At 31.6% G+C, this 22091-nt stretch overlaps 2 protein-coding genes across 4 annotated transcripts in view; both read left to right on the top strand.

Annotated features, from left to right (window-relative positions):
- The first annotated feature begins 9 nt into the window (after window positions 1–9).
- LOC134721034 (prenylated Rab acceptor protein 1-like) lies at window positions 10–14446 on the top strand. 3 transcript variants are annotated; one of them, XM_063583710.1, is made up of 7 exons: window positions 60–221; window positions 5567–5584; window positions 6583–6606; window positions 8638–8847; window positions 9417–9514; window positions 11057–11158; window positions 12350–14446. In XM_063583710.1, coding segments are annotated over exons 2-7 (531 nt in total). In that variant the 5' UTR covers window positions 60–221; window positions 5567–5582; the 3' UTR covers window positions 12445–14446. The 3 variants fall into 3 exon arrangements, with proteins under 3 accessions (XP_063439779.1, XP_063439778.1, XP_063439780.1); XM_063583708.1 differs by lacking the exon at window positions 5567–5584 and having other exon boundaries at window positions 31–221; XM_063583709.1 differs by lacking the exons at window positions 5567–5584; window positions 6583–6606 and having other exon boundaries at window positions 10–221; window positions 12350–14443.
- Window positions 14447–18373: 3927 nt separating this feature from the next.
- LOC134721032 (lysosomal alpha-glucosidase-like) overlaps window positions 18374–22091 on the top strand; it is a 38487-nt gene continuing 34769 nt past the window's right edge. Inside the window, exons 1-6 of the mRNA XM_063583701.1 lie at window positions 18374–18513; window positions 19260–19654; window positions 19947–20095; window positions 20380–20548; window positions 21047–21143; window positions 21396–21640. Of these exons, the coding sequence (XP_063439771.1) occupies window positions 18381–18513; window positions 19260–19654; window positions 19947–20095; window positions 20380–20548; window positions 21047–21143; window positions 21396–21640 (1188 nt within the window). The 5' untranslated portion in view covers window positions 18374–18380. The remainder of the gene's footprint in view (window positions 18514–19259; window positions 19655–19946; window positions 20096–20379; window positions 20549–21046; window positions 21144–21395; window positions 21641–22091) is intronic.

The raw sequence follows: 22091 nt of genomic DNA, 5'->3' as shown, positions 1-22091 counted from the left end.
CATTATTATTTATTCAAAAACATCATGTATTCAGAAATGCTTTTCAAGAACAAATATCACAAAGAACGACAAAAATATTTTGACACATCACTGCAACATCTAAATACCAAAAGGTTTGTTGTGTTGTTTTGACAAGAAATGACAGATACGAAGTTAGATTTTGGGAACATAGCAGGAGACATTGATATTCCAGATAAACAAAGCTCTTTAACAGGAAAAGGGTAAGAATCAGTTTGAATAATTGGAAAGGTCGAGCAGAATTTTAACATTCAGGTGTATTTTTAGCTCACCTGACCTGAAAGGTCAAGTGAGCTTTTCTCATCACTTGGCGTCCGTCGTCCGTCGTCCGTAAACTTTTACAAAAATCTTCTCCTCTGAAACTACTGGGCCAAATCTAACCAAACTTATCCACAATCATCCTTGGGGTATCTAGTTTTAAAAATGTGTCCGGTGACCTGGCCATCCAACCAAGATGGCCGCCATGGCTAAAAATAGAACACAGGGGTAAAATGTATATTTTGGCTTATATCTTTGAAACCAAAACATTAAGAGCAAATCTGACATGGGGTAAAATTGTTGATCAGGTCAAGATCTATCTGCCCTGAAATTTTCAGACAAATGGGACAACTAGTTGTTGGGTTGCTGCCCCTGAATTGGTTATTTTAAGGAAATTTTGCAGTTTTTGGCTATTATCTTGAATACTATTATAGATAGAGATAAACTGTAAACAGCAATAATGTTCAGCAAAGTAAGACCTACATATAAGTCAAGATGACCAAAATTGTCAGTCAACCCCTTAAGGAGTTATTGCCCTTTATAGTCAATTTTCAACAACTTTTCGTCATTTTTTGTAACTTGTACAAAAATCTTCTTTTCTGAAACTATGGGCCAAATTTAAACAAACTTGGCCACAATTATGACTAGGGTAATACCCGGTATCTATTTAAAAAAAGTGTCTAATGACCCCACCTACCAACCAAGATGACCGACATCAGTAAATACAGTAACAGGTGAGCGACACAGGCTCTTGAGAGCCTCTAGTTCTGTCTAATTTCTCAATTTCACCTAAAATTATATTTGAGAATTCTTGACATCTCATCCTATTGCCAATAACTCCTGACATGCCTGATGGTGAGTGACTAGCTTCAGGGGCATAGCTAGAATACACCTTATCACTATTTGCCTTATCGGCCGTCTGACCCGGCCGCTTGAACTTTTGATGCATACAACAATCACTTTTCCATTGTGGCATCAGATATTTTGTTTCATGACGTCAATATTTTACGGGAACCTGTGTGATATCCAGTAATGGCGGACAAATAGCGATAAGGTGTATAAAATGATGTGCAAGCAACTACTGCATGTACTGGCGAGTGGATTCATTGTATTCCAAGTATTCTATTCTGCAAATCAAAGGGAAAATGATAAATTGATTGTGGCAATATAAATATTCTGTCAATTTTTCAACAAACTTTAACATATTCTGCTAATTAAATACTTAAAATTATGCAAAGACGACAATTAGAAAAAAATCAAAAAATCAGGGCGAATGGACTCTGGGCGAACAGGTATCAGGGTGAACACGAATCAGCTTGAAAGAACCCGGATTCCTAATGACCAGCCTATTTCTGGAATCATGTCTTTCATAGTAAAAGATTTTTAATTAGTGACACTCCATAAAAATATCAATTACCAGTTAGAAGACATGCCTACATGTACAATATATATAAAAAGCTGTGGTCCAAAACCGTCCAATCTATCAGGATAGCTTTAACTGACGCCAAATGGATGTAAAAAAAATCTGTTGACAAATTTTGTAATTGTTGGGCATCCATTGGTGTATTGACCAAATGAAACAAGCGTATAACAAATGCCTAACGTACACACACAGGATATAATACTATGATAAAGTACCGGACAAAACAAATGTGGAATGTACATGCAATGGACAAGTACATGTATCACATAAAATGGACACCTAATGGAAGCGTACAGGATAAAATGGACACCTAACGGAAGCATTCAGGATAAAATAGAAGAATGGGATAAGCAGAAATTATTGGTGACTTTAGTAATACATAAATCTTTCAGCAAATCACTTCCAGACTTCTGCTGTGTTTGAGAATTTTGGAATACTGTAAACCAACTTATTTTCGGGAGTGATTTTTTTTCGCGACTTTCGCGAGTAGAAACAAACTGGGAATATAAATCGTCGCGAATATGTAAAACGTGGATCTCTCCTTAATAAACTTTATCAAATACAACAGAAAATCGCGAAATTAAATAGCCACGAAGTGGTCAAGAAAGAGAAAATCGCGAAATAAAGTATCCGCGAAAATAAGTTGGTTAACAGTATACATGTACATGCAAACACTTGATAGAATCTGACCTGTAAAACAGTCTTGGCACTGTTGTCATTAGCAATGACGGGAGCTTGTCTCATGGACATGGTATAAATGTACTACATGTAGCTAGTATGAGCCATCCCTTTATCATTATATTTGCTTTTGCAAAAGTGGGATCAGATTGACAAAGTTGAAGGTCTAAACAATTTATCTGATTTTTTATTATACAAAGGTTAAAACCGCAATGAATTTTGTGGTTGTATATTGGTATCGCGTTGTCATGTCAGCATTCTTGCAAGACATTTGGTTTCCGGACAATAATTTTAGTATAAGTACATGTGTATAGAAATCTATGAAATTTAAACTCAAGGTTTATAATCACAAAAGGATGGTTGGGATTGATTTTGGTGGTTATGGTCCGAACAGTTTAGGAATAAGGGGCCCAAATAGGCATTTTTCTAGTTTCCAGACAATAACTTGTGGAATGTTGTATGGATCTCTCTGAAATTATACCACAAGTTTCCATACCACAAAGGGATGGTTAGAATTGACTTATGGGGGTTATGGCTCAAACTATGTAGGAATTAGGGCAAAAAAAGGAGAAAAAACGAGGGTTTCCTAGTTAATGGACAATTACTTAAAAGTACAATGACTGTCAATGGTAAGTTTGAATTACCTTTACTTACACTACTTTCAAATTAGTTATAAAGAAATGTTGAGGTGATTAGCTGTCAATTTATTTTTAGAAGGTACTCCCAGTATTTTTGGAGGGGGGGGGGGATCTAATCTTAACAGCAAATTATATTGCACAAATGTAAAAAAAAAAAATGAATGAATCATATTTTCAATTGTCATTTATCCATTTTACCTCTGTAACATACAAGTATCTGTTTTATCAGTTAACTTTCCATTCCTGTCTGTTTCACATCTATTTATTGTCTGTGCTATACGTCCGGCTGAATTGTCCATATTGATTCCAATCTTAATTGATTACAATTGTATGGTTTCCTTCACAAGATTATGGTCTGCAAGTTGTGCCCTTTTCCTCAAGTAAGTATACAAAGTTGCTGCTATCATCTGATCATAGTGTAGAGTTCTGATAGTGGTGTTCAACAACAGCAGACAATAAACCAATTCATCAAGATGTTCATTCATGTACATGTAGATCCTGATGAATACTAGCTTTATAGCAAATAAAAGTCTAAACTACATATAAATTGAAAATTGATATTTCATTTCAGTTTGTAAGAAAGATGTCCAAAAAATCTCCTTTTGTATACTCATTTTTTGTTTTTTGAGATAGATATATATATACAAGTCTTATATGTGTAGGACTCAAATCTATGGCAGATTCCTAATCTATGGCAAATGTGACGTTACCCATGCCAAACAACTCAAATCTATGGTAGATTTTTGTTTTCCCCAAATCTATGGCAGATCTTTGAAATGCATTACAATTGAAAAACACCATATTACATCTTCGCCCCTGCAAATGTTGGTGGAACCCATAGATTTGAACACCATTCCAGAAATATGCATTTCCCTCGACAACAATTTGCGGATCTGTCATTAAAATAAACAAATATCTGATTATACACATGTTAAACACGTGCTCAATACCCATGCTTTTTGTGATTTGTTTACTATAAGGTGACAATCGGTAAAACTCGGCTTCAAAACACGGCATTTAATGAGCAGCCATATTTTTTAAATCATAACAAACAGAGAGAAAAAAATTGACGATTATATGATATATTTGCGAACAAAAATGATAAAATCGTGCACAGAGGACTAAGTTTATGATGTATACATGCATGACATGCATTGGTTCAAGAATTGGACAAACATTATTTTTCAGAACCCACTCGTTTCATATGACTTTAAGGTACATGTATATGAATTCATCATTCACGCTTTATTTTTACCATTAGGATTTGGTTGACCATTATGGAATGTTTATTTCACAAATTTTTGTAGACATACTCCTGTTGTCGTACATGTACATGTCCACTTGTTTAAAGACAACTCATTGGTCATATAGGTACTGCATTATTTTCCATTTGCAATAGATTTGGAAACCGAGAACATAAATCCGCCATAGATTAGAAAATTACAAAACTTGCCATAGATAAGGATTATAAAAAATCTGCCATAGATTTGGGATGGCATGACGTCACATTTGCCAAAGATTAGGAATCTGCCATAGATTTGAAACCCACCATAGATTTGAGTCCTACATAGATATAAGACTTTTGGTTTTCCCTTTTGAATGGTTTTACACTACTGTAGTAACTTTTTGGGGCCCTTTATAATGTAGATGCTGTTAGGTGTGAGCCAAGGCTATGTATTGAAGACTACCTTGACCTATAATGGTTTACTATTATAAATTTTGAATTGGATGTAGAGTATTCTCATTGGCACGCATACCACATCTTCCTATATTTATATATAAGACAAATTTAAGACCCCATAAACATGTAACTTTTGCTCAAACCACGAAAATTGGTACCAATGAAATTAAGTAATTTCACAGTAAATTATCCTAACAACCCTTGAACTTAATACAAGTTGTTTTGAGTGTGTAATAATCTTTTTGGATATCCTCAAGCTGCATATTATATATTAGGAAATGAACATGTTAGGGAAGTTATAAATGAATTATACCTTAAGCTTTATAAAACATTTCTTGAATTAGAAAAATCAAAGAATGATTAATAAAAATCTAATTAGATTTACACATGATATGAAGAACTCTTGAATCAATTTAATTTTTGGATAAAAATTATTACTTAAATCAGCATAAATTTGTCCATTAAAGAAGAGTAACAATAGATCTTTTAATCATCTATGTCAATTACTGTACAAAGTACACTAGTTCTGTGTTATTATTGATGTACAAACAATATTAAGTAGGAAATCCTGGATATAAGATGAAAAATCTCTGTAATACGTGTAAAAAGTTACATTGTTATTTTATGGAGAAATTTATAGTGTTTTTATTGAAGTGAAGAAAATATATCAAATTACCCAAAAAAATGTAAGTATCTGCTTTAAATAATGTAAAAACACATACAATTAATCAAGTTAACTTTTTTTTGAAATACAAGAAATTTGAATGTGTGTCCATTCCAAATAATGAACCTTTCAGTGCAATTTGAAGAAGGAAAATCATCAGCCTCATACATGTATTTATAAGGACTGTTTTAATTATGACATTTTAGGAAATAAAGATAAATCATGTAAGTTTTCTTGATTTTTCATGGAAATATTAACATGTATCTGCATGAGTAGCAAACACGGATGACATCAAATTGAGAAGATATTATATATATTAAGTGTTGATTGATTTTTATACATGTATCTTTTACTAACCAATAATAAATTGAAATAATGATTGCATTGGTGATGAGGTTAAGGAGGCTCACGGGTTTAAGATTTTCAGAAAAAAGATTAACATTAATTTTCCTTTACAAATTTTATTTATTTCCTTTAAAAATTGTTTTTTTTATCATATGGTACAAAAATCATTCCAAAAAATCAATTCGTGTTGGCCCCAGGTGACTTTTATAATGTAGATATCATTGAAAAAGCTCCAAATTATATCCCTTTGGTGCAAAAAATGCAATTTTTTGGCAATAATATTGAAATATCTTTTTTAACTAATCGGTGACCTATATTTCCTATTGTTGTTTTGGAATAAGCGGTACATATGATAAACTAAATAATTGTAAAATTTAAGCGATTTCTGTAATTTAGTTTTTTTATAATATTTTGATATTACATTGTACATGGGTCTAAGTGTTATGCAGGATTCCCGATTGGCAGATATTTTGTAAGCGTGACATGTGAAATCAAATTTATATTTTGTGTGAAAACGGGAAACCAAAATAGGCAGAACATGTGGAATTACAAGAGCTATTTTTACAAAGAAATTAGCTAGATATAGGATTCTTACAAAACAAAATGTCATGAAAGTGGGATCTGTGATCAGACCCCCAATGTCCTACCCCCCTCTTGATACAACAACATCAACAACAATATATTGTCAAGTTATTTTTTTTGTCACTTGAAATTAGGAAATAAACCTGTCTTTTCATAAAATCTTATATTGACTTCATTGTTCCCTACTAATTTAAATATAATGATAATATGGAAAAACTATTGCTTAGACTTAGTCTTCGCTCCAATCTCTTGAGTTAAAAAGACAATCAATAACATATGCTTGTATTATACACAGGCGTATATCAGGATTTAAAGCCAGGTATTGTATGAGTTATCTTTCCTTTCTTACCTTTCACAGTATATGGTATTAATTTAAATCTTACTGCATGGGGATATTTGTATATATATTTAGAATTATTTATAGAAATAATTTTCTTATAGATGGTTAATTCAGTTACGCTCATGTTAAATGTATAGCTTAGAGGTACATGTAAACTGGGTGTTTGATAAATTTAACTGGAAATTGAGCATGACTTTGCATAAAATTATGTGTTTTATGTCACACACTATTATTCCTGACAAAGGGTTGCAAAATTTGTCTTTGATAAATGCTGTTTGATATTTCATATACAATGTATTCTGCTTCCAAATATATATTTTCCTGTAATGAACTGATTTTCATGAAATACTTGCTCAGAAATGCACTGAGCATAATTTACCATAATGTTTTGTAATGCTGTAAAAAAAACAATTATTGCAATGTTTTTATGCCCCTACTACGATAGTAGAGGGGCATTATGTTTTCTGGTCTGTGCCTCCGTTCGTCCGTCCGTGCGTCCATTCGCTTCAGGTTAAAGTTTTTGGTCAAGGTAGTTTTTAAAGAGGTTGAAGTCCAATCAACTTGAAACTTAGTACACATGTTCCCCATGATATGATCTTTCTAATTTTAATGCCAAATTATAGTTTTGACCCCAATTTTATGGTCCACTGAACATAGAAAATGATAGTGTGAAGTTCAGGTTCAAGTTTTTGGTCAAGGTAGTTTTTGATGAAGTTAAAGTCCAATCAACTTGAAACTTAGCACACATGTTTCCTGTGATATGATCTTTCTAATTTTATTTCAAAATTAAAGTTTTTACCCCAATTTCACGGTCTACTGAACATAGAAACTGATAGTGCGAGTGGGGCATCCGTGTACTATGGACATATTCTTGTTATTATTGCAAAGAATGCATTTTTATACAACCGCAAAAATTGTTTTTTCTATCTTATAATGGTATGATGTTGTTGTTGTCTTCGTCAGCGTCTGCATCTGAAGACACATTGGTTTACAGACAATAAGTTTAGTTTAAGATAATAAATCTTTATGAATTTTTTTAGAAGGTTGGATACCACAGAGGGAAAGCTGGGATTGATTTTGGGGGTGATGGTTCCATCTGTATAGGAATTATGGACCCAAAAGGGGCCCAAAAAAGCATTTTTCTAGTTTCAGAATAATAACTTGTGTTTAAATATTTAATAACAGATTATTTTTGGTCATCTCAACTCAATTGCTTTTCTCGCTTTCACTGTACCAGCTCAAGTGAGAATAACAATCTTGTTGAGATTATCAATGATAATCTATAAATATTATATAGTATAAACTGTACCACAAGTTAACATACAAATGTATGTTTCAGCCATTTTAGCCTTCTTCTTTCAATGAATTTTTTTTTATGCAGGACTTATTATTCAAAACAGTTTTATATTAATAGTTACATGTATACAAGCTACATGTAAACTAGTGGTATATACCTTGTGTCATTTGTATTTACAAAATATATATGTAATAGATATGTACTTTTTTCATAATTTATATACATCAGGTTGTTTGCATGCATAAATGATTGTATAATAATTGATATTTCAATTAATATTCAGGTGAAGTTGAAAAAAATCATCCTTTAAAATAGCAAATTTAAAGGATGCAATCACAAGTTGGTTGATTGTCATGGAATATCTGTTTCACAAATGACAACAGATACGTTTCATTTATCTTAAAAAACAATCCTATCCTCATTTCCTCAAATTTGATCAAAGAATAACATTGAAATTTTTAATGAAAATAAAAACTTGACGTCATCATGCATGTACATGGACATGGACAGGCACATGTTAGATAGTTGTGAGTGCTCAATGGACAGATGTGACTTAACAGCACAATATTGAAAACAATGTTTAGAAGGATTATCTACCCTTGTGATAATAGTCTTTGTTTTAAAACATAGCTATATCAATACAATATGTTTATGTATTATTTACATGCTGTTTTAATTATTTCTACTAAAAGTTAAAATCATTTACATTTCAGAATAATGTCTCTTTCACTATCAAATGTATCAGCTCGAGAATGGCTTTCGAAGACAAGAGAAGGGATCAAACCATGGGGAGAATTTATCAGCACCAGCAAGTTTAAAGTACCTAAGTCTGTCAAACCTGTACCAGGGAGAGTCATGAAGAATATAGAACATTTCCAGAGCAATTATATGTTTGTTTTTCTTGGTCTGGTGTTATTTTGTGTGTAAGTATTTACAGAATTATTCAGGGTATGAATTTATCGGAAACTTATCATTAGGATTTAAAAAAAAGTTGATTGCTGCTTCAAATTTATGTGACAAATATTACCTGTATATTCAGAATGATAAGTTTATTTTAAATGTTTTATAAAGTTTAAGATTTCAAGATTTTTATTTTTACAAGACCTACAAATAGAATTTGAAATTTTAACGTGCTATCTAACTGTAACTGTCAGCTTCATACTCAAAACACACTATTCTGGCTGAGAGCCACACTTTATATTATGAGCTGCATACTTAGTAGAATATCAACAAATACCCAGTATAAACTAAAGTTTTGAATTAATTCATATGGTGATACAGTAATTGCAGACAAAAGAAAAAAAAGAAATATATAATAACAAAATTAAAAAAAATATATTGTTAAGTTTTCTGATTAACCATTGTCATTTTGGTAACTTAGGCATTACATGAACAAATGACTTCACAATTTGAAATGTCGAATCCACTTCTAAATAGTCATAAAACTTCATTTTATTGTGTACAAATATAAGAATTAACTATTATATTACAGATTGACATCACCCATGTTACTGGTTGCCATAGCAGCTTGTTTGGGAGCATGTTACATCATCAGTTTAAAAAATGCAGAACATAAACTAAAAATATTAGGTAAGAATGAATATAAAGATAGAAAGGTTATAACCATTGCAGATCTTTTTGTACTTATTACTTATTTGTTTGAATACTCCTTTTGTATATTTTGCCACTCTTTTAAACAAATTACCCCCCCCCCCCCCCCAAAAAAAAAACAACAACAAAAAAACTCAAAAGACAGTCTGAGGCCAACACAAGTTGTCAAGTGTTTGTTCAGAATAACAAGTCACACTGAATTTTGTAAAAGTTGATCAGAAATCAAAATGTAACCCAACTCTAGAAGTGGGGCTACATGTATATCACAATCAAATAGTCTCTGTCTGTTCCTTTAACAAATGCTTAAGTCCAGGGTTTCCCCTGCGTCAATTATTTTTTTCGCCGCCTCTTTCGCCAAAACAATATATTTTTCGCCACTTTATTATTTTTTTCACCAAGTAACACAAATATATTTTTCGCCACTTTATTATTTTTTTCGCCAAGTAACACAAATATATTTTTCTTTTAGAATTTTCTTTTTTTTCCAGCCCCCCTAAATAAGAATCATCGAAGCATCTTATCACTTGGAATTGATCCCTCGTGTAAGGTGTAGTCATAACATTGAAGGGTTACTCTCATGCCAACCTTTTAAAAGATTTCTTCATAACGACAGTTTTCTTTTCTAGACCATCGTAAATAAGTAAAACTATATGCTTGAAACACGTGTGTCACTGAAATGACTTTGAAGTACCCACTCAAATCAATGATCTATTTGAAAGTTAAATGATATAAAGTTTTTAATCAGAGACCTTTCTTGCTTTTGAACATTTTTCGTCATAACAACAATTTTCTTTTCTGGACTATCATTAAAAGAAGGAGAGGAAGCGTACAAATTTTGCTTCAAACACGTGCGTCGCAAAGTGGTTAATAAATCCATTTTGTGACATATGACAGAAGCCATTTAACTATATCATTTTGTCATATCATACAATCAACACCTTTATTAATTAGTCATTTGATGTCGATAGCTATGAATGCAATCAGCTGATTATTGATTTTCTGTCAAATTCTTAACGAGTTCAAGGTGAATTCCGAGTACTGTCTGATCGGTAAAGTCAGAGAATCCCGAAAAAAGTAAATAAACAAGATGGCTGAGAATAAATCATTAAATTCTTTTGCCAAATTCTTTAGCCAATGATGAATTTTAATCGCCACAATTAATTTTTTTTTGGCAAATTGCGAAAATGGCGACCGCCAGCTGAAACCCTGCTTAAGTCTAACTTTCTCAAAAATTACTTAAAAGAAAGACTTTATATTTGGTCAGTGTCTTGACATTGGTGAATTGTAATGTGTCTACACTTTTTTTTATCAAAGGATGTAGAAGTTATCTGCTACATAGGTACTTCAACAATAAGCAAAACCCATACCATATAACAAGCATTAAAAAACCATGAAAAGACAAGTGTAAAACATTACAAAAGAGAAAACAAACAACATGATTTATGTATAAAACAATAAATGATCAACAAATGTGAAATGCACTGTATACTGGACTACTACAGTTTGTTTTGAATGTTTTAGGTAAAGAATTAAGTGTAGGTCAACAGTATGCAGTAGTTGGTGTGTGTTCTTTTCCATTGTTCTGGCTAGCGGGAGCAGGATCAGCTGTTTTCTGGATTATTGGTAAGAAACTCTTAGTTTATGATTTCTTTAAAAAGGGAATATATGTATTTAGTTAATGTTACTTTAGTATACATCAAAATATATTTCCTATACCTATTTTTGTCGAGCCTTCGACTTTAGTCGAAAAAGCGAGACTAAGCGATCCTACTTTCCATCGGCGTCGGCGTCGTCGTCGGCGGCGTCCACAAATATTCACTCTGTGGTTAAAGTTTTTGAAATTTTAATAACTTTCTTAAACTATACTGGATTTCTACCAAACTTGGTCAGAAGCTTGTTTATGATCATAAGATAGTATCCAGAAGTAAATTTTGTAAAAATAAAATTCTATTTTTTCTGTATTTTACTTATAAATGGACTTAGTTTTTTCTGCGGAGAAACATTACATTCACTCTGAGGTTAAAGTTTTTAGAATTTTAATAACTTTCTTAAACTATCCTTGGTTTGTTCCAAACTTGGACAGAAACTTGTTTATGATCATAAGATAGTATCCAGAAGTAAATTTTGTAAACAAATAAATCCATTTTTTCTGTATTTTACTTTTAAATGGACTTAGTTTTTCTGCGGGAAACATAACATTCACTCTGTGGTAAAAGTTTTTAAAATTTTATTAACTTTCTTAAACTATCCTGGGTTTGTACTAAACTTGGACAAAAGCTTATTTATGATCATTAGATAGTATCCAGAAGTAAATTTTGTAAAAAGACAACTCCATTTTTTCTGTATTTTACTTTTAAATGGACTTAGATTTTCTTCCAGTGAACATTACATACAGTCTGCAGTTAAAGTTTTCAAAACATTTATTAGATTCATTAATTATTCTAGATTTTTACCAAACTTGGACAGAAGCTTCTTACAATCATAAGATAGTATCAAGAGGAATATTTTTATTGATTTTTTTCCTCATTTTTGTTTAGCCTGTGATTTACAGCAAAAGTAGGCGAGACACTGGGTTCCGTGGAACCCTTACAAATTTTTTACCATAACAGAAAGAAAAAAACACTGATATAAACACACATTGTAGCACCTTAGTTTATACAAAGATATCAATCTGTTATTTATTTTTAAAAATGTTTATATTTAGTTCCATTGGAACCCTTGCAAAGTTTGATATAAACATATGACAGTCATTAAGTTTGCAGTGAACTTGAAACGCTTTTAATTCTCTTATTCTAATTGTAATTGTATTTGCAGGTGCTTCATTCTTCTTCATAATGCTTCATGCCTCTATGTACATGACACCAGATGAGCAGGAGGCTGTAGAACTAGAGATGGATGAGGTTGTGTAATATGAGAAAAAACAAACAATGATATCAGTCAGTACACTACGGGTGGCATTATATAATAGTGGCAAACATTGGTTTATGGGACAGTTACCATGGTTTTTACCGGATGTCACATCCAGCAAATACTTTCATCTATAGAATATTTATGTGCATTTTTATCATATATACTGTAAATTCAGAAATTAATGCGAGGTTTTTATAAATGCCAAAAATACGACTGAGATGCAATCGCAATAATTTAAACTTGCATTTTGAAATCTTTTTTATGAATTTTAACAGGATTTTCCTCAAAATTGAAAAAATTAAAATTGCATTTAAGTCTAAAATGACAAAATCGCAATAATAAATGCACGCACTAATTTCTGAATTTACAGTAGTGTATCATATCATGATTCAGATAGAATCCATACATTGTCGAGATAACAATTATAATACCCATTAGAATTGGTGCAATAGGTCCACCCTATAACTCCTCACTGCTCTATATTGTCTATCATAAAGATATTTTGAATATTAGCTGGAAACAAGCATTGTATAACCCAACAGTACAAGCAAAAATCTTTTTTTTCACTTTGGGCTTGTGTTTGGTTATAAATGTTCATTCATTTTACTTCCACATATTAAATGGGTTGTATATAGTGGTCCTTTTGTTTGTTTGTTTGTTCATCCATCTCCACTTTGCATCTTCAACTTGATTTTGGAAGAAATTAAACTTTACAGAAACAATTGTTTATAAATGTTATGTCATTCAAAATCTCACCTTATATTTTTTCAAGAGTGTTGGGTTCCCTATAACAAAAAAAAATGGACATTTCAAATCTGTACAAATAAGGTGGCTCGGTTATGAATAAGTGAGTTCTGCTTTAAGTTTTTCTTGTAGTTTATATTTGAAATTAACAAGTTTTGATTTTGAATTGTTAGTGAATTTTATGTTTTAAAAGAGATGATGTTAATGTGTTGCATGAGGAAGATTAAGAAAACTTTTTTTTTACTAAAGATTTATATAAGTAAAACGTTAAGATTTGATTTGTGAAATCTCATCTGTATATCTAATATTACAACATAAAACATACATATTTTATACCAATTTTATTTCAAGTTCTCAAGCCAAATGTAAACTGTCAGGTTTAAAAGAATATCCTGTTATTGAAACCTGGATTGGCCAGACGATAGTCCTATATATTTTATAGATGTACTTTAAAGGTAACTGCAGGAAGCTAACAGTTGTGTCATTTGATCTAGGTACAATGAAATTGTATTCACAAGTTATCAAACTAATAGGTTCACAAAAAATGGCATTTACATAGTAAATTATATAATCATTCAGCACCAGTTTTGCATCATGTTGGTTTTTTTTTTTCATATTTTTTTTTATAAATTTTATAACCATAAAAACATAAATACCCCACTTCTTCTTAAATCAAAATAACTCAGAAGGTCAAAATTCTATTTTTTCATTTATTGAAATAAGTTTTTATAAATTAAGGTTTTATCATAGAAATGTTAATGATACTGTGTTGATTTGATTGTATCCATAAGCTTGAATTTCATATATTTAAGTAGAAACAATAAATTTAAATATACTTTATTGCCATAATAACTGAGGATTTTATGATGCTTTGTTAAAGTCATATATCATAGACAACTTCCTGTTATCAATACATATATAAAAACAATTGAAAAAAACAGATTTATAGGACTTAAAGTATATGCATTTGATATATTGCATCAGTAAAAAAAATCTTTAAATGCTGTGTTTGTTTTTAATTTGGAGAATATTGTAATCATGTGCTAATTCTATAGGGAAATTGAAAAAACTTCAAAAGATAAGACTGTTTCATGATGATTAAGGAAAAAATATAAACTTAAGCTGTTATATATGTGTGTCTTTGTTTATGAAATAGAATTATATTATTATCAGATCTGTGATATGTGTTTGTTTATGAACTAAAATGTGTTCAAGAGGGATTTAATAAATTATTTACATAGGTATACAAATGTGTTTATTTGATATAAAAAAAAAGGTGATAAGATTGCCAAGGAGACAACTATCCACCACATTTCAACTGAAGTGATGTAAGCAATTAAAGGTGATAGTAAGGTCTTCATCTTACATTTTTATGCCCCCACTGCAGTTGTGTCCCATGGACAAATTCCCCATTTATTTCATCTTTGATTACCTGTTGTTGCTTATAGACTTCTGTGCAATTTTCGTTTCTTATTTAGTCTTGCAATTTTGAGGGGGGGGGGGGGGGGAAACACCATTCTTTTGATATATTGTATTTGTTTACAAAATTTCACCATACCCCACAAGCTTATCCTTCTTCAAATCAACAACTAAAAGTTCATACAAAATGTAACATGATTGGGTTTTTTAACTTTTAACCCTACAAAATATAGTTGCATGTCATCTTTCTATCATATGTGAAATAGATTATGTCAAAAGTCAAAACTATTTCAGAAGTGATAAGAAAAACAGACTTTTTAATCACTTCAAGGAAAATTCAAAAAAATAAAAATTCTATATCAAGAGGCTAACTCAAAAATTCAAACATCAAACAAATGGATAACAAATGTCATATACCTTACTTGGAACAAGCATTTCCTAATGTAGGAAATGGTGGATAAAACCTGGTATTACAGCTAGCCAAACCTCTTACGTGTATGACAGTCGCATACAATTATATGCATACAAGATATGTTTGTGTATAAACTGAATTAGTTCAATATTTCTAGACAGGTGCACAAATATACTTTATTGTGTCTGATCTTGCATTTATGTTTATCTTAGATTGCCCTTTGCTTCATCATGAGTATACTTATGATAGTGGCTTTAAAACTTCGAGAATTCTGTACATGTGCTATTTCAGATTTTTTGAAATAAAATTTAAAGGAATGTTGAAGAAACCTGATGGTTTAAACTGAATTGTATTTGTTGACAAAACTATATATTACTGCACAAGCTTTTTCCATTCTCAAATAAAGGAATGACATTAGAAGTCCATACCGAAATAAACATGATTGTCTTTTTTTCTTCTTAATTAAAGTGTTTCTAACTGCAGGAGGCATTTAAGAGTAAGAGCATAGAGCAATCAGAATTATTTGTCAGGGTAGGTTTAAGTCTGCACGTGAAATGTTCATTGTGAATTAATAAATTTTAGTAAATTCTAAACAAGCTTAGCTCAATCGATTTATGACTTTTGAACTCCGTTATACTACTGTTGGCTTTATTAAGGCTGTCTGTTTAGTACAAATCGGTGTTCATATGTATATCATAATAACATTTTCTTGCCTTGTCTTGTTTTGGATACACAATTTGCCACTGGAACAAATTAGCATCCTAATCATTATCTACTGTATTTTTAAGAGCACGATTTCCATAAAATGCTGATTCAAAACTTCATATGCATTGTACTGGAATAAAACCTTTGATAACAGTAGATTGACAACTTTCTATTTTATATATATTAGTCTTTAAGGGTCAATATGGTTTAGAATAGGGACTCTTTACGATTATAGATTATAGTCTGTTACGGTCAATGGCTTGTTGAGATAGGTTGATAAATTTCAGTCATGTATAGTCTCATTTGTTTAGATGATGTGCTGTATATGAAGATAGATTTTGGTAAGAACATCTGTTTCTAAGTGGATGTCCTGACATAAACTCATTAAAGACACAAGGATTAAAATGTATGACACAATTTATTTCTATTAACTGATTGTAATGTTACCTTATATTATCTCACCATCAAATGGGATGTCTATTATACGATGTGTTACTAGCATTGTAGTTATTGTTCCCTGTAATCTTAAGTGATTGGATGTCCACCCTGATAACACTTTATCAATAGCTATCGGTAGTGGCAGATATATTGTGTTTATATATGTCTTAATTGTAAATGAAAATAAAAATCACAAAATCAGAGGAATATTCAAAACGGAAAGTCCATAATCAAATAACAAAATCAAAAGCTCAAACACATCAAACAAATGAATAACAATTGACGTAGTACAGGCATTTTCTTATGTATAAAATGGTGGATTAAACATGAGCTACATTGAAGACCTGTTGGTGACCTTCTGCTGTTGTGTTTTTTTTTTATTTTGGTCGGGTTGTTGTCTCTTTGACACATTCCCCATTTCCATTCTCAATTTTATTTTAAAGCTAGATAAACCTCTCACTTGTATGAGAGTCGCAAATAGTTCCATTATATTGACATCGTTGTGTGAACAAAACAAACAGACACAATAGGTAAAAATTTTGAAAGCTGGGGTACAACAGTCGACGTTGTTTTTTACTCTTTAATAACCCTTATAAAACAAAACAAAATATGTAACCAAAAAAAACCCAAAAGCCATATAGACAAAGCACATTAGCAAAAACGTACGACAAAAATACAAAAAAATATAAAACAATGAAGCGATGTATAAGTACAGAGCAACGTCATATGTAACAAAGAAACACAAAAAGATACAGAGGAGATCAAGGAATAACCAAAAATCCTACGTCTAAGAAAAACCAAACCATTCCATTAAAATCATATCGAAAAAAAACCCGAATATACAGTTTAGAACGTGTTTGATTGCCCCAGTTGTTTGATATGGATATTAACCTCCCAAATACAAGGCTGCTTTTAAATTTTAATGCTGCAGGTTTTTGGTCGAAGCCACTTTAAATACCATAAGTTTATGAACGCAGACAAATATAGCACACACTGTTTCGAGACAACGAGCCAATTGTTACTGGCGATATTAGCAGTTGTGAAGGTATGATTCTGCATTTGTATGTGTAAAAATATATCTCAAATGTCATAGGTAATAAGTTATATATATGAACAATTCTTTAGGGGGCAGTTGACAACCACAAATAAAATAAAAACCGAAAAACCAATATAACACCAGGAAATCGACAAAAAAGACACACAATACCGAGTTAATAGTATATTAGTATACAAACAGCTAAAAATCACCACTAAATAAAACGGATTGAACTGTTCTTCGAAAGAGTGAGTCTTTCTTAGTGGAAATCCCTTGGGTAATGTTTACCACATATACATTTTCGAATGAATTACATAAATCTTTCCGGTATTTAAAGTAACATCCAGGTCTATCTACAGTCTCCTTCGTTTAAGGGGTTGGTGGAGAGATTATCATTAGACAAAACAGTCGTTCATACAAGTAATTAAATAAAATTGAGAATGGAAATGGGGAATGTGTCAAAGAGACAACAACCCGACCAAATAAACAACAACAGGTCTTCAATGTAGCGAGAAATTCCCGCACCCGGAAGGTTAGGAACGGGTTTCTTTTGGGGAACTGGATGGTCTTCTTCTTTGTCTTTAAAAGTCTATGTTGTCTATTGCAGGCTTTTTCCTCTTGCTTATTTTATTCATTATGTTGTCTGTCATCACATTACAAGGTCTGTGAAGTGAAAAGTAGACTAAATATCAAAACGAATAACAACGTTATCCAAAAATGAATAGGACAGGGAGAATTCATGGCATGATAAATACCGAATAGAATAAAGTGGCCCAAAATATTAAAGATATTACAGAAATGTAGTCCCTATGTCAAGAACCTCATTCAATGAAGTCATTATATCACAAACCAATGCTGCATTTTACCTCTGCATAAATTGTTTAGATTCAAGACGAAAGGCAACGCACATTTTTTTTAATGTGTGAAACACAAACAAACATTCCAATATAATAACCATTTCATACTTTAAATTTTGAAATGGTTCTTACATAAAAAAAAAAATAATGAAATGATTTCTATGGCACCCCAAAATATTATCCATATATGCATGATAGTCAATTTTATATTGTTGATAATCAGTCAATGACTTCAGTATTGATACGTGGAAATCTTCAAGGCAGGTCATTAGGTGCAAAGATAAAAGAATTAAGCCGTTATTCGGAATGAGAACTACAAACCAAATGCATGGTTTGGGTTTCAATATGTTTTCAATAGCTTCCCTTATTTGCATTATTTTCATTTTGAGGGCTGCATCACAAGATGTCTGCGACACCACTGACCAGGCCTCACGTGACGATTGCCACCCAGAACCAAGTACGTTGATTCTTTCGTTTTTAATTGATCGCTCTTATTATTGCGACATGTGTAGAATCAAATTAATTTTTCAAATTGGAAGGACAAAAATTAAACTGCTAAAAAAATCTTTGTTATATTTATGAGAATGAATACTAACAACCTTTCATTGCCCTAGTATGTCTGTGTATGACTATGAGGGTCGGATGGGTATAACAGATATAATATAATGATCCGTGCGTACAAATATAAACATATAGAAAAGAAGTTCATAGGCCAAAAATTTAAGGAAAAGAGCATAACAAGGTGTTTATATATAAAGTATAAAAATAATTGGCAAAATAGATCAAGAACAGCAACATTTAGAGTTGATGTAAATATCGATTAGACAGAGTAGATACCACAATCGAAAATTAATAATCCAATCCAAAAAGGACATTACCTTTGCCAAACATGAAATCAACGAAAAGACTAAAACATTCACAGACAATCCAGATAGCATTATTGCTGACACCATACTGTTACACAGGTGATGAATTATGCCGATTAGTGTTTTAATGTATTATATAGACTCCATAGTATTTGATCTTACAATGCGACAACTAGTTCGGCATGGGTTTTGTGTATCCTTATGAAGAAAAGAGTGTTTTCTTTTTGAACTAACATTGACTTTTGTTTTTAACTTCTATTATACTTTGTTAACTATGTTGTATAGATATAGTGTATTTTAATGTGAAGTATATTAATGGCATGTTTGGTTCGTGTAGATGCTGCTGAGACAACATGCCGGGCGAGAGGGTGTTGCTGGAATAAAGTTGACCAGCTTGGTATACCATGGTGCTTTCGACCACAGTCTAGATCTGCATCGTGTAGTATACCAGACATAGCACGCGGAGATTGTCACCCAGAGCCAGGTGCTTCTCCTACAACTTGTGCCACAAGAGGATGCTGTTGGATGAGCTCATCAGCCGCTGGAGCTTCCTGGTGCTTTTACCCAGCTGCCGATAAGGGGTACTCTTTAGGAAATATCGCAGAAACCAGCACAGGAAAATCAGCCAGCTTATTAAAGGCACTTTCGTCATCATCACTCCCATTTCCTAAACCTTTATCAAAACTGAAAGTAGATGTTCAAGAAGAGACTGAAACAAGGATTCGTGTGAAGGCAAGTAATCTCTTCATAAGAAATAATCCAGTATTTAACTATCTACTGTTTGCAAAAAGATAAAATTTAAAAGCTGTTGTGATTTTTATTGAATTAACCAAAAATATTAAATTTGGTAATTCGTTATTTCTAAAGACCTTTAAAAATTTGTAATAAATCAAAGACATGAAAATTATATCAGCACTTTGAAAATGCAATTTTTTAAATGAATGCAAATACATTTTTAACTCTCTACTAATGATTTTGCTTTAGTCTGTTGTATTCGTTCATAATATATATTATATTTCTATAGATCTATGATCCAGCTACTCAACGTTACGAAGTACCAATAGATACACCAAAAGTATTGTCGAAAGCATCCAGTACTTTCTACAATTACTCAATAGAAGGGAAGCCATATGTTGGTGTGAAAGTTTCAAGAAAGTCGTCATCTTCTGTGGTGTAAGAAAGCAAGCATCGCAAAGAGTGTAATGTTAAAACAAGATCTCAAAATGGAATTTGTAATTATGATTACAGCTAGTAGTATATGTATTGAAAAATATGGTACTACCTTTGATACTCGTTTGTAATTCTCATTATTTAATTCAAAGTTGTCTCTTTATAATACACCTAAATTCAGTGATTTTAATTTAATATTGTGTTTTGAAATATTATTAAGTGCCTTTTTTCGGATAATTAAACTAACCAAGAAAATAAAATGAACCTAAATTTTTTTTTTTTAAAAGTTTTGATAGTACAGTAGCACCAATGACATACACAGACCAATACATAGAGTTAACAGTAGCAGTACCAACCAGTAACTTGTATGGTCTAGGAGAACGTACTGGTTCTTTGAAGCTGAAACCGGAAGATGGACCTAAAATCACATTTTGGGCACGTGATCAACCTCCAGATGTAAATAAATTATAATTTTTATGATATTTCCTCAAATTAAAGGGTCGTGTCGTATCGTTTGATTTTTGAAACAAGGTCTCAATGAGGGCAAAATTAGTTTACCGCTGTTCAATAGTCATAATTCTATAAAGCAAAGACAACTCCAGGTAACATACTTAAACTTAAGGAAACACACCAACTACAACAGGAAAACAAACACAAACACACAAAGAAACGGACTTAAGATAGAACTACCATAATTCTGTATGTAAACAATGGTACAGAGTAGAGCACACACAAACATTTGTAAAATATTTTTTAATGTTTCAAATAAAAGTCTTTATCTAGAATTAAGACAAAGAAAAAGAAAATCGCTTTCTCATGTAATCAACCCTTTCAACATATATAATGCACCATATCGTAATCTGAATAAACTAGTTTTACACGATGAGTTGATCTTTCATGTTAAATAATTTCATGTTGAATATTCCCCATTTCCATTTTTAAATTTTATTTCAGCCGGACAAAAACTTGTATGGTTCTCATCCGTTTCTGCTAGGCGTAGAATCTGATGGCAACGCATTCGGAATATTCCTACTTAACAGCAATGCTATGGGTAAGACATAAATGTCAATATATTAACATTATAGTTCTATCAATAAGTAAGTTATCATATAAATTTAAAAATCATGTTACATTACATATTATTTTATTTCATGAAAAATCATGAATTAAAGTCTTAATTGAATGTTATCTTTGTAAGTATAATATAAGTGACGGTATACTTGTATTTGATCCTTGTACGAGAAAAAAACATAATTCATAAGCGGAAGAAGTGTTAAATATATTAATTTTTCTATTGATACAGAGGTAGGTCTTGTCAAAACGAACCCTGTATCCGTCAACTACAAAACAACAGGTGGAATTCTGGACTTTTATGTTTTTCTGGGTCCATCACCTGACGCAGTAATACAGCAATATTCTGAAGTTATTGGTAAGACTATGATGCCTCCATACTGGTCTCTCGGCTTTCATCTGTGTCGGTGGGGATACACGAACACTGCAAATCTACGACTGATAGTTGATGATATGCGTAAAAAGCAAATACCTTATGTAAGTATAGCAAAACATAACATTATTTTGACCTGAATCACATATCATAGTGTAAAAAACCTAGGTAATTTTGAAAATACTATAAAGAATGAATGAATAAACTTTTTAATAACATTAGATAATTAAATAAATACTTAAGAAGTTCCTGTATGAAGTAAGCCTCATAAGAATAAAGGAACAAGTCGGCACATAGAGGGGCACAGTTGGTTTCCATGGGAATGCCGAAAGTGTGTTGAAAAAACACATCCTCCAAACAAAACAAATATGTTGTCAATCAAGAAATCAAGCATCTTGATAATGTCAGTTTCATAGATGTTTGAATCAGAGGGATTTTTCACTCCGGATTTATACCCTCCTTTAGGGTTAATTGTCTTTTTGTCGTTTTTCGTTTTTTGCCATGGCGCTGTCAGTTTCCGATCGTCTTATGAGTTTGCACGTCTCTTTAGTAAAT

The sequence above is a fragment of the Mytilus trossulus genome, chromosome 6, assembly GCF_036588685.1.
Source record: "Mytilus trossulus isolate FHL-02 chromosome 6, PNRI_Mtr1.1.1.hap1, whole genome shotgun sequence".
In the NCBI taxonomy this organism is placed as follows: Eukaryota; Metazoa; Mollusca; class Bivalvia; order Mytilida; family Mytilidae; genus Mytilus; species Mytilus trossulus.
Note: the sequence above shows the minus strand (reverse complement) of the source record. Positions and strands in the feature narration are given on the sequence as shown.